Raw genomic sequence first — 19,587 nt, forward strand, 5'->3', positions numbered from 1 at the left:
CAGGCTGCAGGCTCTATCAGATGTGCACCAAGGAGCATCTGCTCATTGACACCTTCCCCTGGGCCTCTGGGGCCAAAGATGCCTCTACTCCCACCCCAGAAGAAGCCCCTCCCTGTGGGGGCCCCTCAGGCTAGGCAGAGACCCCTGTCCCACCCTGGAACAGCCCCTGTTCCCATACCTGGCTACCCAGTCCCCCCTGGTGCTGGTAGAGGGAGAATCTCTCTTTGGCAGACTCTTCAGCGGTGGGGCTGAGGGGCTTAGGGTCAGACAAGGACCGCTGCAGGGTCTTCATGGGGCGAGGCAGCGTCTGCTGGCGGAGAGCGCTGTCAGCCGTGAAGTGCTTCTGGGGACTCACATGAGCCTTGTTCAGCCTCTCACTGGAAGCAAAGGAGGTGTCCAGGAGCCGGTGAGGGGACAGGGGTGAGACTGGTGAGTAGAGGACCTGAGGGGACTTGGGAGGCTGGCGGCTCACAAGCTGTGAGAGAGAATCCGGAGGCAGGTGGGCCTGGTACCCAATCTCCAGGGGATCTGGCTTCTTTTTTTCAAATCTGCCCAGAGGCCCTGGGGTGACGATCTGGATGCCAGGCAGGTAGGGGCTGATGGCAGTTGGCCCTACAAGCTGCGGCCCGGCTACACCCTGGGCCTGCCCATCTGGCTCCGTCTGGCAGGCCAGGCTCTCCCCGCGCCCAGTCTTCTCTGGCGCCGATATGTACCTGACAATCTCCACCTTGGGATCGGTGGCAGCTGTGATGTGGATGGCTGGAGAGACCCTGGGCAGCTGGTCAGGCTCCGTCTGCACAGAGCAGTCACTGATGGTCTGGATGCCCACGCTGCTCATGGCCCTCACAGTGGCAGCAGCGCTGGATGACGAGGCAGTGGCATCGTGCTTGCTGTCAGAGCCTGAGTCTGAGTGGCGGGGAAGACGAGACCTGCGGCGGCGCACTGGCTGCTCCCACTCAGCACTGTCCTCGTCGTCCGTCTGCACGCTGCAGTCAGCACTCCGCCGTGCCCGGCGTCGCCGACTCAAGAGGTAGCGGCCCTCCCCATCCTCATCGTCTGTCTGCACGCTGCTGTCGGCAATCCTCCTGACCACACAGGGCTCAGCCCCAGACTCCGGCTCACAGGCATCCCGCAGGCGTGGCATGGAGTGCCGCTTCTTGATGCCACCACGGCTGGCCTCCCACTGCTCCTCTGTTTGCAGTGACATGTCTGAGGCAGAGCTGGGGAGACCCCGGTGCAACACAGGCTCACGAGGTTGCCCAGGTCCTTCAGGCCCTGCCATGGCAATGAAGGCTGCATGGGTAAGCGGGGGCCAATACTGGCCATTCTGGGCCAGCTCAGCAGCCGCTAGGGGAGGCCCTCGGCCAGGTGCCTCACAGGCTGCAGGAAAGGGAGCCTTCTGCCGCTGCTTCTGCTCCTCTAGCTGCTGCTGCAGCTGCTGCTGCAGCTGCTGGATCTGCTCCAGCTGCAGACGCTGCTGCGCTAGCTGTTCCCGCTGCAGTGCAAATTGAGCCTGGCGTTCCTCTTGCTGCTGCTGCAGCACATGGTGCTTGATGGTCTGCAGCTCCTGCAACTCCCGCTGCACCAGCAGCTGCTCCTCCTCACGGTGCCTCTGCAGCTCCACACGTTCCCGCTCTAGCTCCTCTTGCAGCCGAAGTTGTCGCAGCTTCTCCAACTCCACCCGCTCCCGCTCTAGCTGGAGTAGCTGCTCCTGTTGCTTCCGCTGCCTCTCCTCCTGTGATGCTTCCTCTTTCTCGAGCCCTGACCGGCTGAGGGCTCCACTGCCACCCCCGGGAGCAGCATCTACTGGTGGCTTCTGGCCAGCTAGTGGGGCAGGAGCTGGGGCTCCTGCAGCCTCCTTGATGGCAGCAGGGGTGGCTGTGGGAAGAGGCTCTTCCCGTGCAGCCCCTACTGGTATCTCTGGCCTTGGAGGGCCCCCAGCCCCGGAGGCCTTGGCAGCAGCAGGTTTCCCCAGATAGACAGGCCCTTCTGCAGGTGGAACACTGGAAGCAATGGGAAATCTACTTGGTGCAGGATATCGGTACAGCCCTGTGGGTCCAAGAGGTACCCGGGGGGCAATCATGGGCACACGTGTCAGACTGGTGAGTGGCACGGCTGTGATTCCACCAGATGCATAAGGCCTGTACATGCCACCACGCACCATGGGCCGCAGGACTGAGGCAGGCTGGGTGGTGATGGGCAGTGTTGCAGCAATTGGGGTATTGATAGTCGAGTAGATCATGCCATCAGCTGCACGTACAGTGGCTGTGGACGGCAGCAGCTGTCTGACTGCTGTTCCCTGGCCTGCTGCAGGCCCATACTGGGCAAAGTTCCCAGGACTTGGGTGGCCCTCTGGAAAGGTGGGGTTACCAAGGAGTCCAGGTCTGAGGGGAGCCAGACTCTGCGGAGCACTGAGCCCAGGCCCGTGCTGAGGCTGGTACTGTACAAGGTCAGGGCCACCACCACCAATGCCATGCCGCCCACCATACTGGTCCATGGAGTTGAGGGCAGCGCACATGCGACTGATTTCACGGGCTGTGGTGGCACTGTACTGGGCCAGGCTGGCCTCCTGGAAGCCAACTGCATCTCCCCGTGGGCCGTACCTGTGGTCTGAATAGATGTTCGACACTGAGCTATAGCGCCGCATGGGAAGCGGGTGAGCCAAAAGGTCTGTAGGATGACGCAGGTCCGTGACTGAGCCATACTGCAAGCCCTGCCCTAGGTAGCGTCCGTCCGCAAAGCCCAGACTGTAAGAGTGCTTCAGCGAGCTGAGGTCCATAGCTGACTCTCGTCCAGGACCCTGGAAGAGCTGCCCGATCCTCTGGGCATGGTAGCTGAGGCCAGCCTCAGCCAAATTGGTGTCAGACATGGAAGAGTACAGCCTACCAGGCAGGCCTTGTGGGTAGGGCCTCTGCTCCTCATGGGGCCCAGGCCCCACAGCCCCCTGTGCCCGGTAGGTGGGGGGCTCAGGAGGCTCAGGGTCCCGGGGACCATAGAAGGGGCCACTGCTTTGGCCAGGTGGGGCAGCATCTGCCATGCTCTTCTCAGGCACACTGGGGGCTGGGTGGAAGGTGCCAGTGCAGCTGCTGCCAAAGGGGAGCTTGTAGACCATGTCACAGCATGCCAGCTGGCTCTCAGGACTCATCCCGGTAAGGTCCAGGGCACCCGCAGGCTCCTCTGGGAGCAGTGTGGTCACAGTGCCTGCCGTGCCCTCTCCCATCTGCACCACCACTGTGTGTGGCTTCCTGGCACCTGGCAGAGCATGTGACCGCAACTCTGCAGGGGTAGCCCGGTGGGGCTCAGCACCCAGCTCTGGCACTGGGCCTGGCTTGAGGCCAATGCTCTGGGCGGTGCCCATCTGAGTGATCAAAACGTCCCTTCTGGCCAAAGGTGCTACTTGGTTGTGCAGGTTATATCTGGCAAACTTGGCCTCCCTGGGTCTTCCCCGGGGCCCACTTCGGTATGGGGCTGTCTGGACAGCCTGCTCTACTTGTTTGACCTGGGCCAGGCACACAGGGCTACCCCCACCCTGGCCAAAATCAAGGCGGCTCTGGTAGGGGTCTCCATAGACCACAGGCTGCTTTTGTTGAGCCATGAGCACAGACGAGGCCATGGTGATGCTCACTGTGGTGGCAGTGGCAAGGAAGGTATGGGTCTGCTCCTGGGCATTGAGGTTGATAACCAAGGGCTGCACAGCAGTCGACTGCCGTCCTGGGATCGGATCCAGGGCAAGACCATACTTCCTCGCTTCCACAGCAAGAGAGGTGAGGTCCATGCCCTGGTCAGTGAGGATGATGGGAGTGGGCTTGACAGCTGTGCGGAGGTCTACCACTGCAGTGCCAGGGGGCCTGGGGCCTGGCTCAACCCTAGATGTCCCAGGGACAGAGGAGATCCGGCACAGGGAGATGTTCTCAGCAGGGAGGGCACCCCAGCCATATAGTGCCAGGGGCCCGTCCGCACCAGCACTGGGTGCCCGTGGAAAGCCAGGTGGCCCAGGTGGCTCTGGGGGCAGCTGAGACACACTCGGAGGTGTTGTCTGGCTGTAGCCATGGGTGGTGGGCTGGATTTCAGTAGGTGAGCAGAGTGGGGAGGTGGAGGCACTGGCATGTACCATTCTGGTCTGGCTGGAGGCATCTGATGCCAGTGTGATGACCATAAAGGGAGCCTCCTGAGAGGACTCCTGCCACACCAGGCGAGGCGTGCTGGGTCGATGTGGTGTTTGTGTGCCCTGGGCTACCATAGGTGATGGAGTGGGGGCACCAGGGCTCCGTGGCATGTCGGACACAGGGGCTGGACTTGGCGTCTGTGTAGAGAACTCTGCTGTGGCCCTTGGGCCCAGCTTGCCAGGGGAGAATGTGGGACTCTCTGAGGGGGAAGATGGGGAGAGAGGTGGGCTGGAGCTTGCAACGTAGGAATATGCCCGGGAAGGCTGAGGAGTGCCACCCTCACCATCACTCGCACTCAGGGGCTTCTCTCTAGCAGCCTGTCCAGCTGCAGCAAGGCCACTGGGGGCCTGGGGTAGATCCTCAGTTTGGGACCCATAGTTTGCAGTGGTTGGGCTGTGTCCATAGCTGTGGGCTGTGGAAGATGGTGAAGGACTGCGCTCAGAGCCTGCTGGGGAGGCTGGAGTCATATATCCTCGTAGCAGCCCAGCTGGACAAGGAGCCACAGCTGTGGTGGCTGGGGTTCCAGGGCCCTGGGAAAAGGGCATGCCTACCTCCTTGGAGGTTAAGCTGGGGGAGGCAGGAGAGCTGTGCAGCTTGAGGGGGTCCTGAGTCTCCTTTGCAAAATGCTGAGTGACACGGACATCGGGAATAACTCGGACCCCGCTGCTGTCTGAGGAGGTGGGGGTAGAGAAGGACACAGGGGCCGTGAGCTGGGTAGGACTGGTACCAGGGGTAAGGGGGCCGCCATTTTGCTTCATTGGGTCCATGTATGCACTCTCAGCATTTAGAAACTGCTTCTCCTTCTTTTTGTCCTCAGCAAAAGCCAGGTCTCGTGAGGAGGCCTGCCGCATGCGGACTATGCTCTGTGATGTCTGAAGGATTTCTTCATACACGGCTGCTCCCAGGCTGGCTGGTGTGCCCTCTGCGGCAGGCTGAGCAGCCCGACCATAGTCACGGTCTGCAGTGTCTTGATATTCGAAGGAGCCCAGGTCCCGGGGGCCTGTGGGCTGAGAGGAGCCGCCATGGGGTCCCCGGGCCCCTGCCGCCTGGCCTTGCTGCCTCTGAAGCAGCTCAGCTTTGCGCATCATCTCCTCATAAGCCTCCTCGGCGCTCTTGAGGGGCCGTCCGGAACTGGGAGTGGTGGAGCTGCCAGAGGGTGTCTCGGTTGGTGAGTAGAGGGACATGAAAGTGGGCAGGTTGTACTCACTGCCTGACTTGTAAAGCCGGCTAGGGCCACCATCCAAGGCCTCAGCCTCAGAGTCAAGGGAGGGCGAGGGTGAGTACTCGGAGCAGGAGGAGCGGTGCAGCTCCTCCATCTCGGCCGCCTGCCTCAGCTCCTCCGTGGGGGAGGCGTCCTCAATGGGTGACAAGTTACTGGGTGGTGTCTTGGAGCGCTCTCGCCTCCGCTGGGCCCGCAGTTCTTCCTTGTCCCGCCGGGTCTTGCGGGCCGTGCTGCGGATGCGCTGCTGCTCTACCTCCCGCATCTTCTCTTGCTCACGCAGTAGCTCCTCTTCTTCCCGTAGCTCCTCCTCCTCCGAAGAGTCCTCAATGGTGGGTAGCAGGGGCCCGTGGGAGCGGTGCCGGGCCTTGCGCTGCTGCTTCGCTTCTTCTAGACGCTGCCTGCGGCTGGGGCTGCTGTCACTGTCCTCCTCTAGGGAGGACAGAGAGGTGGGAGAGGTACCTGAGGTGTAGCTGGGTGTGGAGGCAGGCAGTGTAGAGGAGTGCTCACCACGGGAACGGTCCTCAGGGGAGCCCGTCAGGCTCTCCATCTCCAGCTCAGGCTCCCGGTCCAGACTGGGGTCTGGGCCTTGGCCCAGGTCTAGCTCATGACTATAACTGCCCGTGCTGTTGAGCTCAATGGTCTTGAAGCGACGGAGCCCACCCTGCAGGGCCCCACTGCCATCCGTAGCTTCTGCTGGGCCTCCCTCAGGGAGCAGCTCCTCATAGCCTGTGGTGGCATTGTGGGGCAGGCGCCTCTTGGGCAGTGCTGCTGGTTCTTGGCTAGGCTCAGGCCTGGGTCTGGGGCCACCCTTCTGGGTGCCATGTTTGGCCAGGCCACGCCCGGAGGTGGCAGTGTCATCCTCCTCCAGGTTGTCTTCCTCGGCGCTCATCTCCAGAATCTGCCGTCGCATGAACTCCTCATCAGTCAGTTCTGCTGTCCGGGCTGGGGGCTGGGGTGGAAGAGGTGACAGGCCACCCTCACTGCTGTCCTCCACATAGTCGTGCCTCAGTTGGCTGCCAAAGTCGTCTGAGGACTCAGCAGTGTCCTGCTTCTCTCTCCGGCGCCTCCACTCAACAGAGTCTTCGTCTTCCTCCAGGATATCCTCCAGCTCCTCATCAGAGTCAAAGGCCTCAGGCGTGATGGACAAGGAGTGGGGCCGCTGCTTCTGCTCCTCGCCAGTACTGCTGGAGAGTGGCTTGCTCCGCTCACCACTGGGGGCCAGGCCCTGGGCCTGCAGCAAAGGCCGCATGCTGCTCCCCACCTTGTGGATCTCAGAGGGGCTGGGTGGATGTGGCCCTGTCACCCCTGCGCTGTCCAGCTGTTCCACCTCCTGCTGCACAACTCCTGTGATCTCACTCTGGGAGCTAGAGATGCCGTCGGAGGAATAGCCTGTGTCACTGAGGCTCTGTGGGCTCCGAGACATGTCCTGAGAGTAAGGCTTGCCCACCAGGTCCTGCAGCAGGGTGAAAAGCAGACACTGACTCCCCATGGCAAAGCTTGTGGTGGGAACCCAACCCTCCCTGTCAATCCCAGGACCCTGGGGAAGAGTCTGTCCATTTCCCAAGGGTTTAGGGCCCGCCACCCACCCTATCTCCTTCTGGCCTTGAATAATCTGAAGGGTCCATGGCAGGCCCAAACCAGCCCTTGGTCTTCAAAGAGAAACTTTACTAGATCAAAGGGTATCAAAACCCAGCAAAGCATCTAACAAGGTGCCAGACACAGCACCAGTGTAAAACTCACAGTCTCCAAGCTTGCCAGAACCTCATCTAGACTTTCCTCCTATTGTGTCCCTTCCCTCCTGTGTGGCCCCAAGGCACCTGTCCTGAGCCTACAGCCTCAGCCACCCAGGGAGGCAAGCCTTTCCATAGACTGTCCTATCTGAAAGCTTGGGTCTCTGGGAAGTGAATGGGACTGACCTCCGCCTCCCCACCCTTGGGGGCTTCTGGAACAGCCTTGACGACAGGGGTGGCAGGTTCAGCCCTCTTCACCCCACTCTTTACTTTAGGAGTCCCAGGGGTTGGGGTAGTCTCTGGAGGTGGCTTCGGCATGGGCTCAGCTTTAGTGGGAACTCCGCTCTTCTTTTCCTGGGCACTGCTTGGGGTCTTGCTGGGTTCAGAAGCCCTGAGGGGCTTGGCCTGGGGGCTGGCCTTGGTGGGCAGAGGGCTGGCCTTGGTGGGTAAAGGGCTGGCCTTGGCAGGCAGGGGGCCTGATGGCTGGCCCAGCCCCTGTGACCCTTTCTGCTTCAGAGGGGATGCTCCAGATGCACGGTGAGGGGCCCCCACAGGGGGCTGCTGTGAGGTGGGTGGCGGCAGAGGGGTCGGCTCTCCCAGGCTGCCCTCCAGTAGCCGCTTGGTTTGGCAGTTCAGACACAGCCACTCTGTTTTCTGCAAGGAAATGGGAGAGGGGGTTGATGAAAATTTTAAAGACACTGAAGTCCTCAAATAATATTTCCATAACTATTTCTGTAACCTTAGGGAGGAGAGAACTTTCAAAGCATGACACCAAAGACATAAGGAAAAAAAGACAGATCGATTTACTACCCCAAATAACCAACTCCCCTATCCTTAAGATGAACATACACAAAGTCAAAATGTAAGTAACAACCCCAAAGAAGAGTACTTTCCTTAACCCACAGAGAACTTTTCACCCAGCCAGAAAAGGGGAAGATCTGTGGGGAATGGGAGGGTCTAGCCCTAAGCACAGGGGGAAGCTGAGGTCTCAATTTGAAGGAGCAAACAGCTCCTAGTGGGCAGTTGAGAACTCTTGCAGAACAGGAGTGGCATCCAAGCATGGAGCACTTTCTGGAGGCACTACACTTCCCCTGCCTCCCAGCTCTCAGGTCTGACTCCATCCTTCCCCACACTCTTCCCCAGGTAAGGGCTATGCTATACAGGGTGCAGACTCCTGGGGCCAGGGGAGGCTATCTGAGAGTAGCCCTGCTTGGTGGAGGACAGAGGGGCTGAGGAGTCCTCCCTGCTCAAATCCCCAGCCCAAGTTACCTTGTCTAAGGCCAGCAGAGGCCCTTAGGTAGAGGCCTCCTCCTGCCCCCAGGGCACTGGACTGTTCCTCTGATGGGGACTATGTGTAGTGGTCCTTGTGTCAGGTGCCCTGCTCCTTCCAGAGCTGGACTGGGATCAAATTCTCAACCATCAGTCCACCACTCTCAGGATCCTCTACTGTTTCAGGCCCAGGGCTGGGAGCTGAAGATAGCCATGACTCAGCAGACAGACAGGCACTGGCATGCAGCCTTTCTGGAGCCCACAACCCCAAACAGGTCATTTACAAGTATGACACAGGTATTAATGGTGAAGCCCCCAGAATACAAGAAGTGAAGTCCAAGTCTCCCAGCCCCAGCTGCCTTGTACAGGTGTAGGGTTTGGGCATCTCTGTGGCCTAAATGGGTGATTCCTGAAGCAGGTCTGAGGCTGACAGGGGCATGTCTCCCAGTAGCCTCCTCCAGAATCAGGGTTCCTCCTTGGCAGGATTTGAAGTCCTTCCCTGGCCCACATGGGATGGGAAATGAGAGCTACAGGGGAGCCCAGAGCAGGGTCCCACAGACACCCATGCCTGTTCTTACTCTGAGGCACAGAGCCTTACTGCTCCCTCCGTCCTGCAGGGAGCTCACTCATGCCAGGTGCCTGGACATATAGGCTCCCACCAGCAACTCTGTCACTGAGATGGACCATAAGAATCACAAGGTCACAGAGCCAGAGAACTGGAAAAGGAGGTGACGCTTGGCCCTTGCCACCCCCAGGAAGGCTAACAACCTCAGTACCCTCACCTCACATGCTGCCTCTGGCAGCCTTGGAAGTCTGGTACCCCTAGAGTGACTGCCTCAGCCTGGCATCCTAGGGCCGCCACGGCAGATAATATGTCAATGATTCTGCCCTGGTTTGCTGTCCACAGAGAGCTACACTCCACTTCTCTTCTCTGGGCTTCAGCAGAGGACAGGCTGGGCAGGTGGTAGGGCCTTGGCGTGTGCTGAGGGACAGGCCTGCTCCCCAGGCTGGTTACTCAGGGTCGAGACTGCTTCTTTCCCACTGGAGCTTCTACTGTTCCCCAAGGCCCAACCCTATGCACAAGTCCCAGGCAGAGGAATGGGGCAGTGGCCCAGCTGTGGAGCGGAACCCTTTAGATGCCCTACATACATATATTCACTCTGTTCTCTGCACAGCCCAGCCCTAACACCACTTTTGACTCCCTTGAACCTTATCTGATGCTCAATGTGTCTCCACAAAAAACCCTACGAGGCAGTAAGTGCTGTCCACTGGCCAGGACCTGGGCTCACTTGACCTGGTAGGGTGCACCCCCAGAGGTGCCTGGGGAGAATTCTGGATAGGTTGAGACCAAGCCCCAGAAGAACAAGACATGGGAGAGCACACAGCCTGATCCAGGAACCCTAGCTTACATGCCCCCAGCATCACCTGTGTACACAATGGAAATTCCCCCATGTAAGAAAGGACTGTGAGGTGGCAAAATGACCCCGGAGAGATGGCAGGGCTATAGGCAAAGACCAAGAGAGAGAGCTCTGGAAATAAGCAAACAGCCCCTTCCCCACCCCTATGGTCAGCATGATGGGTTTAGGATCTAGGCCTAGTGGGCTGGACCAAGGCAATGCTGCCCTAACTCCACTTTGGAGCCCTGTGCACACCCATCCCATGTTAGGCCTCTTGAAGTTTGGTTATCTGCCCTGGCCTACCATGGTGGCCTGGCAAACCCCTAACTCCATCTCTGGCCTGCAAACCCCACACAGAAGCAACAGTCTAAATGAAACAAGTCACTTTGGAAGGGTGGTCTAGATGGAGGAGCCAGACCTAATGCTAAGTGCTCTGACCAAATGCTGGAGAGGCCTGCTTGCCTGAGCCCAGAGGCCCAGCCCTCAGCAGAGATGTTACCTGTGGTCACATGCTCCCTGGGGCTTTGCTCCTTCATACACTTATTCACGGAGACAGCCAGGTTGCAGGTTGCCTGGCAGGCCCTCTTGCTCCTGGCTCTGCTATAGTAGGCAGTGGGGAAGGGAGAGCAGGCAGGAAGAGGCGTGTGAAGTAAGGGCTAAAAATAAACATTGACCTGGCTGCTGGAGGCCCTTCACAAACCCCCTGGGAGTGGGGAAGAAGACTACAGGGCACTGGGACTGGTAGTAGAGCCAGGGGAGACCTGGCCCAGGCCCAAGTCTTCTGGGGAATGAGAATTGGGTGGAAGGCAGGCCATGTAGAATCTCTGTGCCTGGGGGCTGGGACACAGTTGCTGGGGTTCCAATTTCTTTATTCATTCTATTCTCATTTTCTCCAACCCCAACATACCCCTACCTCCATCCCAATAGTTCATTCCCTTATTCTTCTGCTCGTTTCCATTCCCCAGTTTCAGTGTTCATTCCTCATTCAGCCATCCATTGATTGCACAGCCCTCTTGTACTCTGCCTCACTCAGCCCATGCCAGGCCCCAGTCCTTGGGAAAGTGCTGCCTGCTTACCCCTTCGCCTGTCCTCTTCGACAAAAGGGCAGGGGATGGATAATGGGGTGGCTCTGATGACTACTTCTGTCTCATTCCCTCTATCCAGTTCCTTTCTGGGGCAGAAAGGTACAAATTCCCCAAGGACAATCATCACCTAACAGTGGGAGAGGCAGGTGTGTATACCATCAGATGGCACTCAGTAGTTCAGGGCATCACTATTTAGGGTAAAGGAGGGGAAATGAGATGACTGAGTTAGTGGGGTACCCTCTAGGCACGTGAGAGCTGCTGCCTTCTGGGACCACTCACAAGGGCTATTGTGCCTTGTGAGTCGGGACAGATCCTGCACTGTCTGCCATCGTCTAAATAAACCTGCAGTCCACGTAATCTCTTCATATGTGGAGTTGGCCTGCATGCCAGTATGGTTATGGTGACACCATTCCTAGTCAATGCCCTATGGCCAGCTGCCTGGCCCTAAACACCCTCAGCCCTGCTGCCAGACCAGGGGGCTGTGAATGAGAACTCTAGAGAAAAGGATGCCCAGGAATCATCTTGGAGGACACTGGACCACAGGGATGGCCATCACTGGTGCTGCTATTCCTCTCCTGACTCTGCTACCCTGAGCCTCCCTGTCATTGGACATGCCTAAGCTCCTTCTTTCTTAGCCTCTTCCTCTCATAAAATAAACCCTCCCTGGTGTCCCCAGTGTGTGTCCTTGTGGCTGGGCTGTACCCCCTACACTCCCTAGCATCAAATGTGTTCATTCTCTGTGGGGCATCCCTCATGATACCAAGAGCTTATACCGGGCACAGGGTCCATCCACAGCCAGATAGGGGCTCGTGGGGACGCTTCCTTTCTCACACAGAGACCCTCTTTTAGGATACTCCTGTTCCAATATCCTGGCTTAAGGGCTGACTGTGTCAGGCCTTACATAAGTATCTGAGGTACAGCATCTCACCTGGTTCTCACAGAAACCTAAGAGGGAGTATTGTGGTCCCTATTCTACATGGGAGGCAATAGGGCCTCTGGCCTGATGCCCCTGCTGCAACCCCTGCCCCACTGAGCAAGCCCAGCCCCACATATCACAAGTGCAAGGGACTTTGCCCAGGGAGGCCCGACTTCTCGAGGGCACAGCTGGAATTATGGCAATGATGATACAATAAGAGACTGGTAATGTTACTCTCACAATTCCAATTCTACTAATTTCTTCACAAACTCTATTTTGAACTGAAAGTCAATCAAAAATTAAGCCAGAGGGTACTATTATCCTTCCAAAAGATAAATAGGTAAAAAAAAAAAAAAAATTGGAATCAACAACTCTTGATTTTATGAAATGGCTTACTAAATAGCACTATGGTTATTGTTTTCAGAGGAAAGTTCAAGAGGAAAAAGGATCTAATTTTACTCCCTCCTCTACTGTGTGCTCTGAACTCTCAATCTAGAAAGAAGAAAGACTTTTACAGCTCAGAAATGTTCAGGAAAATGTCCAACCTATGGGGAAAATTCCCAACCCATTAGCCCAGATGGTTGACTCTGGCCTCAGGTGGAGTCCCAGGAGGTCTAACAGGGCTGTGGGGAGCTATGAGTGGGGCTCCACTGGTCTGTCCCTTCTTTGTGCACAGAGACACAGCACAGTCATTCTTGAGCCGGCAAGGTCCAGAGAGAGACAGCCATGGCAGACCCACCCTTAGGACCCGGAGAAGGACCTGCTGGCCTTACCACCACACTCCCAAGGCAGGGTAAGTGTCTCTGGCAAGTGCTGAGAAATCAGAAACCTCTAACCAAGAACACACAAAGTAGGTCACAGGGAAGCACAAAATTGCTCAGGATGCCAAGTGGCCATTGGCTGAGGTGAGATCCAAGACAGCCCATGACCTGGTTAGGGGCCTCAATAAAGAAAAGCAATGCTGAGGGGATGGGGAACATATCAACACCAGCCCCTTGCTAGACCCAAGTCAGGTGAAGCTGCACAGAGGTTTTGGTCATTGTGTGGGTAAGGCAGGATAAGGATGGAAGGACTAAGGCTGTGACCATGGGTGGGAGAGAGGCCAGATTCTTGTGACAGTGGGGAGGCAGAGCTAGCAGGGTTTGGTCCACGGAGCAGGTGCAGAGGTTAAAGAGGAGGAGGTGAGGATGACCCTGAGCTGCTGGCTTGTGTCTCTGGTGGTGGATGGTGGTACAATCTCTATGGTGGGAACCATGGGAGGGGCATTAGGGCCACCTATCCACACCTTCCCCAGAATAGCCGCAGGCCCTCTGGGGACAGCAGCATTGACAGGGAGAGCTATGAGAAAGGAGTTAGAGAGACTTCATCACCCCTGCCTGCTGTCAGGAGCAGCCTGGGCTGGGGATGAGGTAGGACCAGGACTAGGACCAGGACATCCCCCAGCTTTGCTTTCAGGCCCATGGGACCCATCAGACCCTATGGAGACGAGAGTAGTCCTGGCTAAGGAGGGGGCAGTGGGGTGGGACATGGAGACAGCAGGAAATTGAGAGGAGTGTGATGGGGGGAACACTGGCCATCAAAAGACAGAAGCTCCAGGGTCCAGGAAAGCCAGGACCAAGCAGCTAATGAGAGGCCTAGGTCAGAATCCAGACGTTTCATCTAGTCAGTGTATGGACGAAACTCTTCTGTTTGGGCAGAATCAGCACTTCCCATGGCCTGGCCCAGGGGCCGCCAAGAGGAGCTGTCAGGAACATTTATGCTCCTGGACAGAGACAGTTTTCCCCTCCCGTTCATGCTCATTCTGCTTAATAAGGAAATGTGGGCTGGAAGGTCTCTTGGGGACAGGAGTCCTCCAGGCCAGGCCAACTCAGAAGTCCACTGGGGCTCACAATAGCTCAGTGTCAGGGTGCCCCACCTGACCAGCAGTGAGCTTGTGCCTGGAGGTCTCTGGGCAGAGCAGCCAGCTAGGGTTCTCCTGGTCTTGTGGTAACACCCTGGTGCACCCCTTCCCCCGAGCCAGTGAGGCAAACTGTCACCAGTGAACCACCAGACCTAGAGCTTGGAGAGTTGGCTTCATGGCGCCAAGAAGGCCACATGGGTGCCACATGAGGAAGTCAGTTGTCTTGCTCAGGGCTGCCCTTCCCTGCATATTGGAAAGTGTGGCCTTTGATGGCCAAAGTAGTCTTCCTAGTCACCCTGGGGTCTCATGGGGACTCCTGTGGAGTCCTGGTCCAAGGGAAGTCAGAACAAGGTGCCACAGAGGCCATGGCAACACCATGCTCTCCTTTCTTGTCCCACCCTGGGCCAGTGGTGGTTTGCACTCCGCACACCCCTGCACCACCATCAGCTACAAATGGCTCAGCCCAAGAGACCAGAGGACTCAGGTGGCTGCCCATGTGCAAGATGCAGGGCCTTGGCTCAAACATCTCCTAACGTGACCCAGCTGGGAAACACATTCACCTATCAAGACTGAGGGCACTCTAAGGAAGGAGACACACCAAGCTATACCCAAGGCAGCATGGTAGGGATCACATGGGTGGCCCTGGGCCAGGGAGAGTGGGCCACAGGACTGAGGGAGGAGCAGAAGCAGCATCTGTTCCTGGCCCAGGCTGGTCTAGTTCTGCCAGGGCACCTTCACCTTCTGAGCCTCTTGGGGCTGGACTCCAGGCTTCGAGGGAACACTGAGCCTCACACTGGGCCTCCTGCTCCCTCCTGCCTAGCGCAGCACAGTGCCCAGTGCCCTTCCCTGGAGCAGGGACTGCGGAGAGAACAGCCACAACCCCAGGTCTGTCTCAAACCTTCCTGTGGGGAAGAGGGGCATCTCTGAGCATCCCACCAGCAGCTCTAAGGAGAGCCCAGGCCCAGCCTGGGTAAAATATATGGACCAAAGGCTGTGACTTTGACAAGTAGACATCAACACTTATGACCTCAGAAGAGACAATCAAGGTTGAATACCACCTAGCTGGGCTGGAGCCTGGACAGTGGGACATGCCCTGCCCCATTGTGAGAAAGCCTTCCACCTGACCCTGGACGTGGGACACAACCGTCTACCCCATGGTCATTCAATCCCTACCCCTCTGAAGGTCACAGGTCCCTGGCAGTGTGGGACCTCAGGTTCTCCTATCTGGGCAGGGGAGGTTGGTGTCTTTCATCAGGGCCATGCCCATGGTAGCTGGAAATGGGGAGGCCAGCTCAGGGACTCTGGGATCAGCCTTAGGGCACTAGTCAGAGTCAGTAGGCACCATTACCCCCAACTACTGTGCCAGTTAGTTCTCTGAGTGAAAGTTAGTTCTGAGTAGAACTGGGGCCTGAGGTAGGGACAGGAAAAGGAATGCAGCCCCTCTGCAGCATTCGCTGTGCAGGGGCAGCCCCATGGCTGCTGCAGACCCAGTACTCTTTCTGGTTCCCACGCCACCCACTACCTAGGCCCAGCCTCTCATCAAGGCTCAAGGGAGCGTGCTTGGTCTAGCTCTTACCTCCACCAGGTGGGGTGTTGGGTTGAAGCCACACAGGTTGCACACCTGGAGCCTGCAGGTGGTGCATGTGTTATAGTTGGCTGGGCTCTTGCTGCCCACATTGAGCTCGGCTTGGCACAGTGGGCAGGTGGCCCTTTCCTTCGGCATGGTCTTTGGCTTGGCAGCAACCTTTGATGCTGCCTGATGTTCTGCTCTTCCATGCTTTGGACTGGTTGTTCCCCCAGTTTTCGGCAGGGCTCCAGGTCCAGATCCAGGACCCGTTCTAGCCCCAGGCTCAGTTTTGGCTCCAGGTGCTGGCCCAGGCCCGGGCCCTAAGCCCAAGAGTTTTGGGCCAGCCTCCTTGCTGGCATCACTGAAGACGATCTTGGGTGACCCCTTGCTGGGGGCAGGCTGGCCCTGGGTGTCAGCCTCAGGCTGCACAGACATGAGGGTGCTCGCCTGGGTTAGCAGTGACGCACCGAGGCCGAAGAGCTTACCAGTGAGGCCCTCCTGGGTCTGCTCGGCAGCACCAAGCCCAGTGGGCACTGCAGTGGCACTTTTGGCTGGGGCCTCTCCTGCAGGTGGCCTGGGCTCAGCTGTGGAAGGCTTGGTGGGTTGAGGGGGCTGAGGAGACACCCTCCCCACCTCTGGAGGGGCAGCTGCTTGGGCAGGCCCCGGCACTGAGGTGGCCCTGGCTGTCTCACCCTGGCGGGACCCAGGCTGTAGTCCTCCTGGACCCCGAGATCTCTCTTGCTCTGGCTTCCCCAGGGGCTGTTTGGCCGGGGAGTGGGCAGGAGACAGGGCTGGGGAGTGCAGCTGCTGCTGGCTCTTGGAGCGAGGTGCAGTGGTCATGTCCATTCCCAGAGCCCTCTGCATCTGACAGTTCAGACAGAGCCACTCCTTCACCTGAAGAGAGAAGCAAAATAGTCAGTAGGGCGGCCAGGACTGGCGGTACTCATGGCTCAGGTCAGTGCAGGTCTCACAGCAGCCAAGGCCACTCCTAGCACAGGCAGGAGCAGCAAGTCCTGCTCAGGTGTTTCTGGGCTGCCAGGGGGCAGGGTTGAAGGACAGATGGCACTCCTCTGCCCTCTAGGAGTTGCCAGGTATGTGAGGCAGAGCGGAGGCAGTCTCATCCCCCGACCCCACCCCAACCACCAACCCACTGCCTGCCAGACCCTCCTGCTTGAGAGTCCTCCCTGTCACCCCCTGGCAGTGCCTCAGATCTGTGCACCCCAACCTCCTTGCTTGGATGAACCCAGTAGCCTTCCCCTGCTTCCCACTTCAGGCCATTTACACACAGCAATCAGATTGATCTTTTAAAACCTAATCCAAGAGGAAAGGCATGGCCCTAGAGCAGTGCCTGTACGCAATGGATATTCAGTAAAAACTCACAGAATGAATAAGTAAGTGAAGAGTAATACGTGGGAGAAGGAGGCATAGAGAATAAAAAGAAACCATGATTTCTATCCTGAGGAGCTTAGAGTCTAGCTGAATAAACAAGATATAGAATGAAAAATCTTGAGAACAAAATAAGTGAGGGTAAAGTAATGCAATGTAAGTGACTGATGTTAAGTAGAATTTTTAAAAGCCTTTTTTTCCCCTTAAGGAAGATAGCTTTTTAAAGAAATGGGATAATTCATGCCTCCAGAGCAAAGGAGACACGTGCCACTATCCACATGATAAACACATAGTTTCCCTCTGTCATTAGCCCCATGCAGGGATGGGCACATGACCTGGCAAAGAGTCAGTTAGAGCCCTCCACGTTATCTGGTAATGAACAACAGGAGAGAGGGTCTTTATTCCTTTTCCTTTGGATTACTAATCAGAAGGATGTAGCTTTGGAGCAGTAGTAGTCTTCTTTCCTAACATATGGAGAGATGCTAAGAATGACGTCCATAGATGGTAGGAGTCAAGGAAAGGAGAAAGGAGTAGATCTGATGACTTCATTCCATTCCCTGGATCTGGCTATGCCTCAAGTCTACCCTTGGCCAATAATTTTTCTGCAAAAAGCCCACATGTAAATCAGAGCATCTCACCAATAGGATCAAACACTCCAAGTGGATTTCCACAACACCTTGGGAACTCTTCAGCACAACCCTGTCACCCACCCCAGCCTCCCCCCCTCTCTGGCTTCTTTTTCTGCCATCTCCCCTTGGCTGTCTCACTGCAGATGCTCTAGGCTGTCTGCTCTGCCAAGTGGTCCCCTGAGCTCATTTCTGTACCAGGGCCTTTGTACTCCTTATTCCCTCTGCTCCCTGGCCCAGCTTGTATAGATTTCAGAGATCACTTTCCCACCAGGGACTCCTCTGGCCACACAATCTAAAACGCTCTCCTTTGGCCAGGTGCGGTGGCTCATGCCTGTAATCCAGGTACTTTGGGAGGCAGAGGCAGGAGGATCATTTGAGGTCAGGAGCTCGAGACCAGCCTGACCAACATGGTGAAATCCCGTCTCTACTGAAAATAGTAAGAATTGGCCGGGGTGGTGGCAAACGCCTGTCATCTCAGCTACTTGGGAGGCTGAGGCAGGAGAATTGCTTGAACCCAGGAGGCGGAGGTTGCAGTAAGCCAAGATTGTGCCACTGTACTCCAGCCTGAGCAACAGAGCGAAGGTCCATCTCAAAATAATTAAATAAATAAATAAAAATAAAACACCCTCTGGGTACTCTGCATCAAATCACCCAGCTTATTTTCTTCATAGTGCTTATTCTTTCCCAAAGTGTCTACTAATTTGTTGTTTATGAGGTATCTCTTGTCCCCCAAAGCAGCCCATGAGCTCTCATTGATAGGGTGTTCTTAGGGCTGCACACAACATGTGGTACAGAGCAGGGCTCATCCCAGAGGGGCTTGCTTCATTCATCCTGGCAATTTGGTCATGTGGGTCACAGCTCAACAAGGTGGAAGCCCCGAGATTTGGTGCCTCAATGAAAAGTCTCCTCCTCATCAACCAGAGCCAAGGCTGGAGGCCAAGGTTGTTCTCTGTCTGTGGTTGCAACCAGAGGTTCTGAATGCACCCTGTTGGCCACCCATTCATCACCAGGGGAAGGTGTCGTCTCATCTCTGGGGCAGAAGGCCCCTTTTATTTACCTGCACATGTGACTCCAGCCCTGCTCTCTGCCTTGAGGCCCCAGGGCTACTGCTGCAGGTTGACTTGCCAGTTAGGGGGCCTGGGCTCAGGTGCCTTATCCCAGCAACCCAAGAGCAGCAGCCAAGAAGAGGGAGAACACTGCACTTTGGCGAGCACCCCTTGTGCCAAGCACCACATAGGGCATGTTCATAGGCATTCTCTCATTTTGTCCTCACAGGAGAGAAAACTAAGATCTGAGATGTTTTAGCAACGTGCTCTCAATGGTTCCCTGGCTAGGAAGTGTTGCTGCTGGCAAGATCAGCCCTGACAGCTCTGCGCAGCTCCTAAACCGCAGCCTGGATAGCCTGGAGCCTGGTGCCTTCTGCAGTCCTGCCTCTTCCAAGGCCAAATCAGGCTCTAGAAGTCAGCACTGCAAACCCTGGCAGAGCCCTCCACAGGCCAATCCCAGTTCTAGAAACTCTAAGAACAGTGATACTGAGGCAGTGAGGTGAGAAGCCATCCCCCTAGCTGCGAACCATTAACCCATCCAGATGCTTTCTAAGAAGCAAGGCAGGCTGGGCGCGGTGGCTTACGCCTGGAATCCCAGCACTTTGGGAGGCTGAGGCGGGTGGATCACGAGGTCAGGAGATTGAGATCATCCTGGCTAACACGGTGAAATCCTGTCTCTACTAAAAATACAAAAAATTAGCTGGGCATGGTGGCACACACCTGTAGTCCCAGCTACTTGGGAGGCTGAGCAGGAGAATCGCTTGAACGCGGGAGACAGAGGTTGCAGTGAGCTGAAATCACACCACTGCACTCCAGCCTGGGCAACAGAGCAAGACTCTGTCTCAAAAAAAAAAAAAAAAAAAGAAGCAAGGCAGCTTTGTCTATGTTTGGGCAGAAAAAGCCAGAGAGAAAACAATTTCAGTCCCTGAACCCAGTCTAAAGACCTTTTTAGAAAGGTCATTCTTGGGAGGGAGAGGCTTATTCCCACCAAAGTGGGAGTTCCCAAGAGCAGGCCATTTCTACTCATTCGGAGAGGAACTCTGGAAGGGGATTACTCCCCAGAGGGGAAGCTCAGCCTCTGGCCCAGGGTGGCAGCCACAAATTCAGTTCTTGCTGTGGGTGCCCAGCCCACACCCAAGGTCCCATTGCTCTCATTCACCTGGGCAAAGCAGCATGCCCTGAGGTGAGACTTATTCCTGGGAAAGGGGATTTAGGAGGTAAGGCTTCTTATCCTGGGACTTTGGGGTGACTCTCCCTGGGGTTCTGAATCAGGC

General features: G+C 56.7%; 1 protein-coding gene across 1 annotated transcript in view; it reads right to left on the bottom strand.

The window, feature by feature from the left end:
• Positions 1–19,587, bottom strand: part of BSN (bassoon presynaptic cytomatrix protein) — a 49,119-nt gene that overhangs the window by 13,454 nt on the left and 16,078 nt on the right. Inside the window, exons 3-5 of the mRNA XM_011939309.1 lie at positions 15,262–16,146; positions 7,305–7,772; positions 179–6,841 (exon numbers count right to left, since the gene is read on the bottom strand). Coding sequence (XP_011794699.1) covers positions 179–6,841; positions 7,305–7,772; positions 15,262–16,146 — 8,016 coding nt within the window. The remainder of the gene's footprint in view (positions 1–178; positions 6,842–7,304; positions 7,773–15,261; positions 16,147–19,587) is intronic.

Source organism: Colobus angolensis, unplaced genomic scaffold, assembly GCF_000951035.1.
Source record: "Colobus angolensis palliatus isolate OR3802 unplaced genomic scaffold, Cang.pa_1.0 Scaffold18, whole genome shotgun sequence".
Taxonomy (NCBI): domain Eukaryota; kingdom Metazoa; phylum Chordata; class Mammalia; order Primates; family Cercopithecidae; genus Colobus; species Colobus angolensis.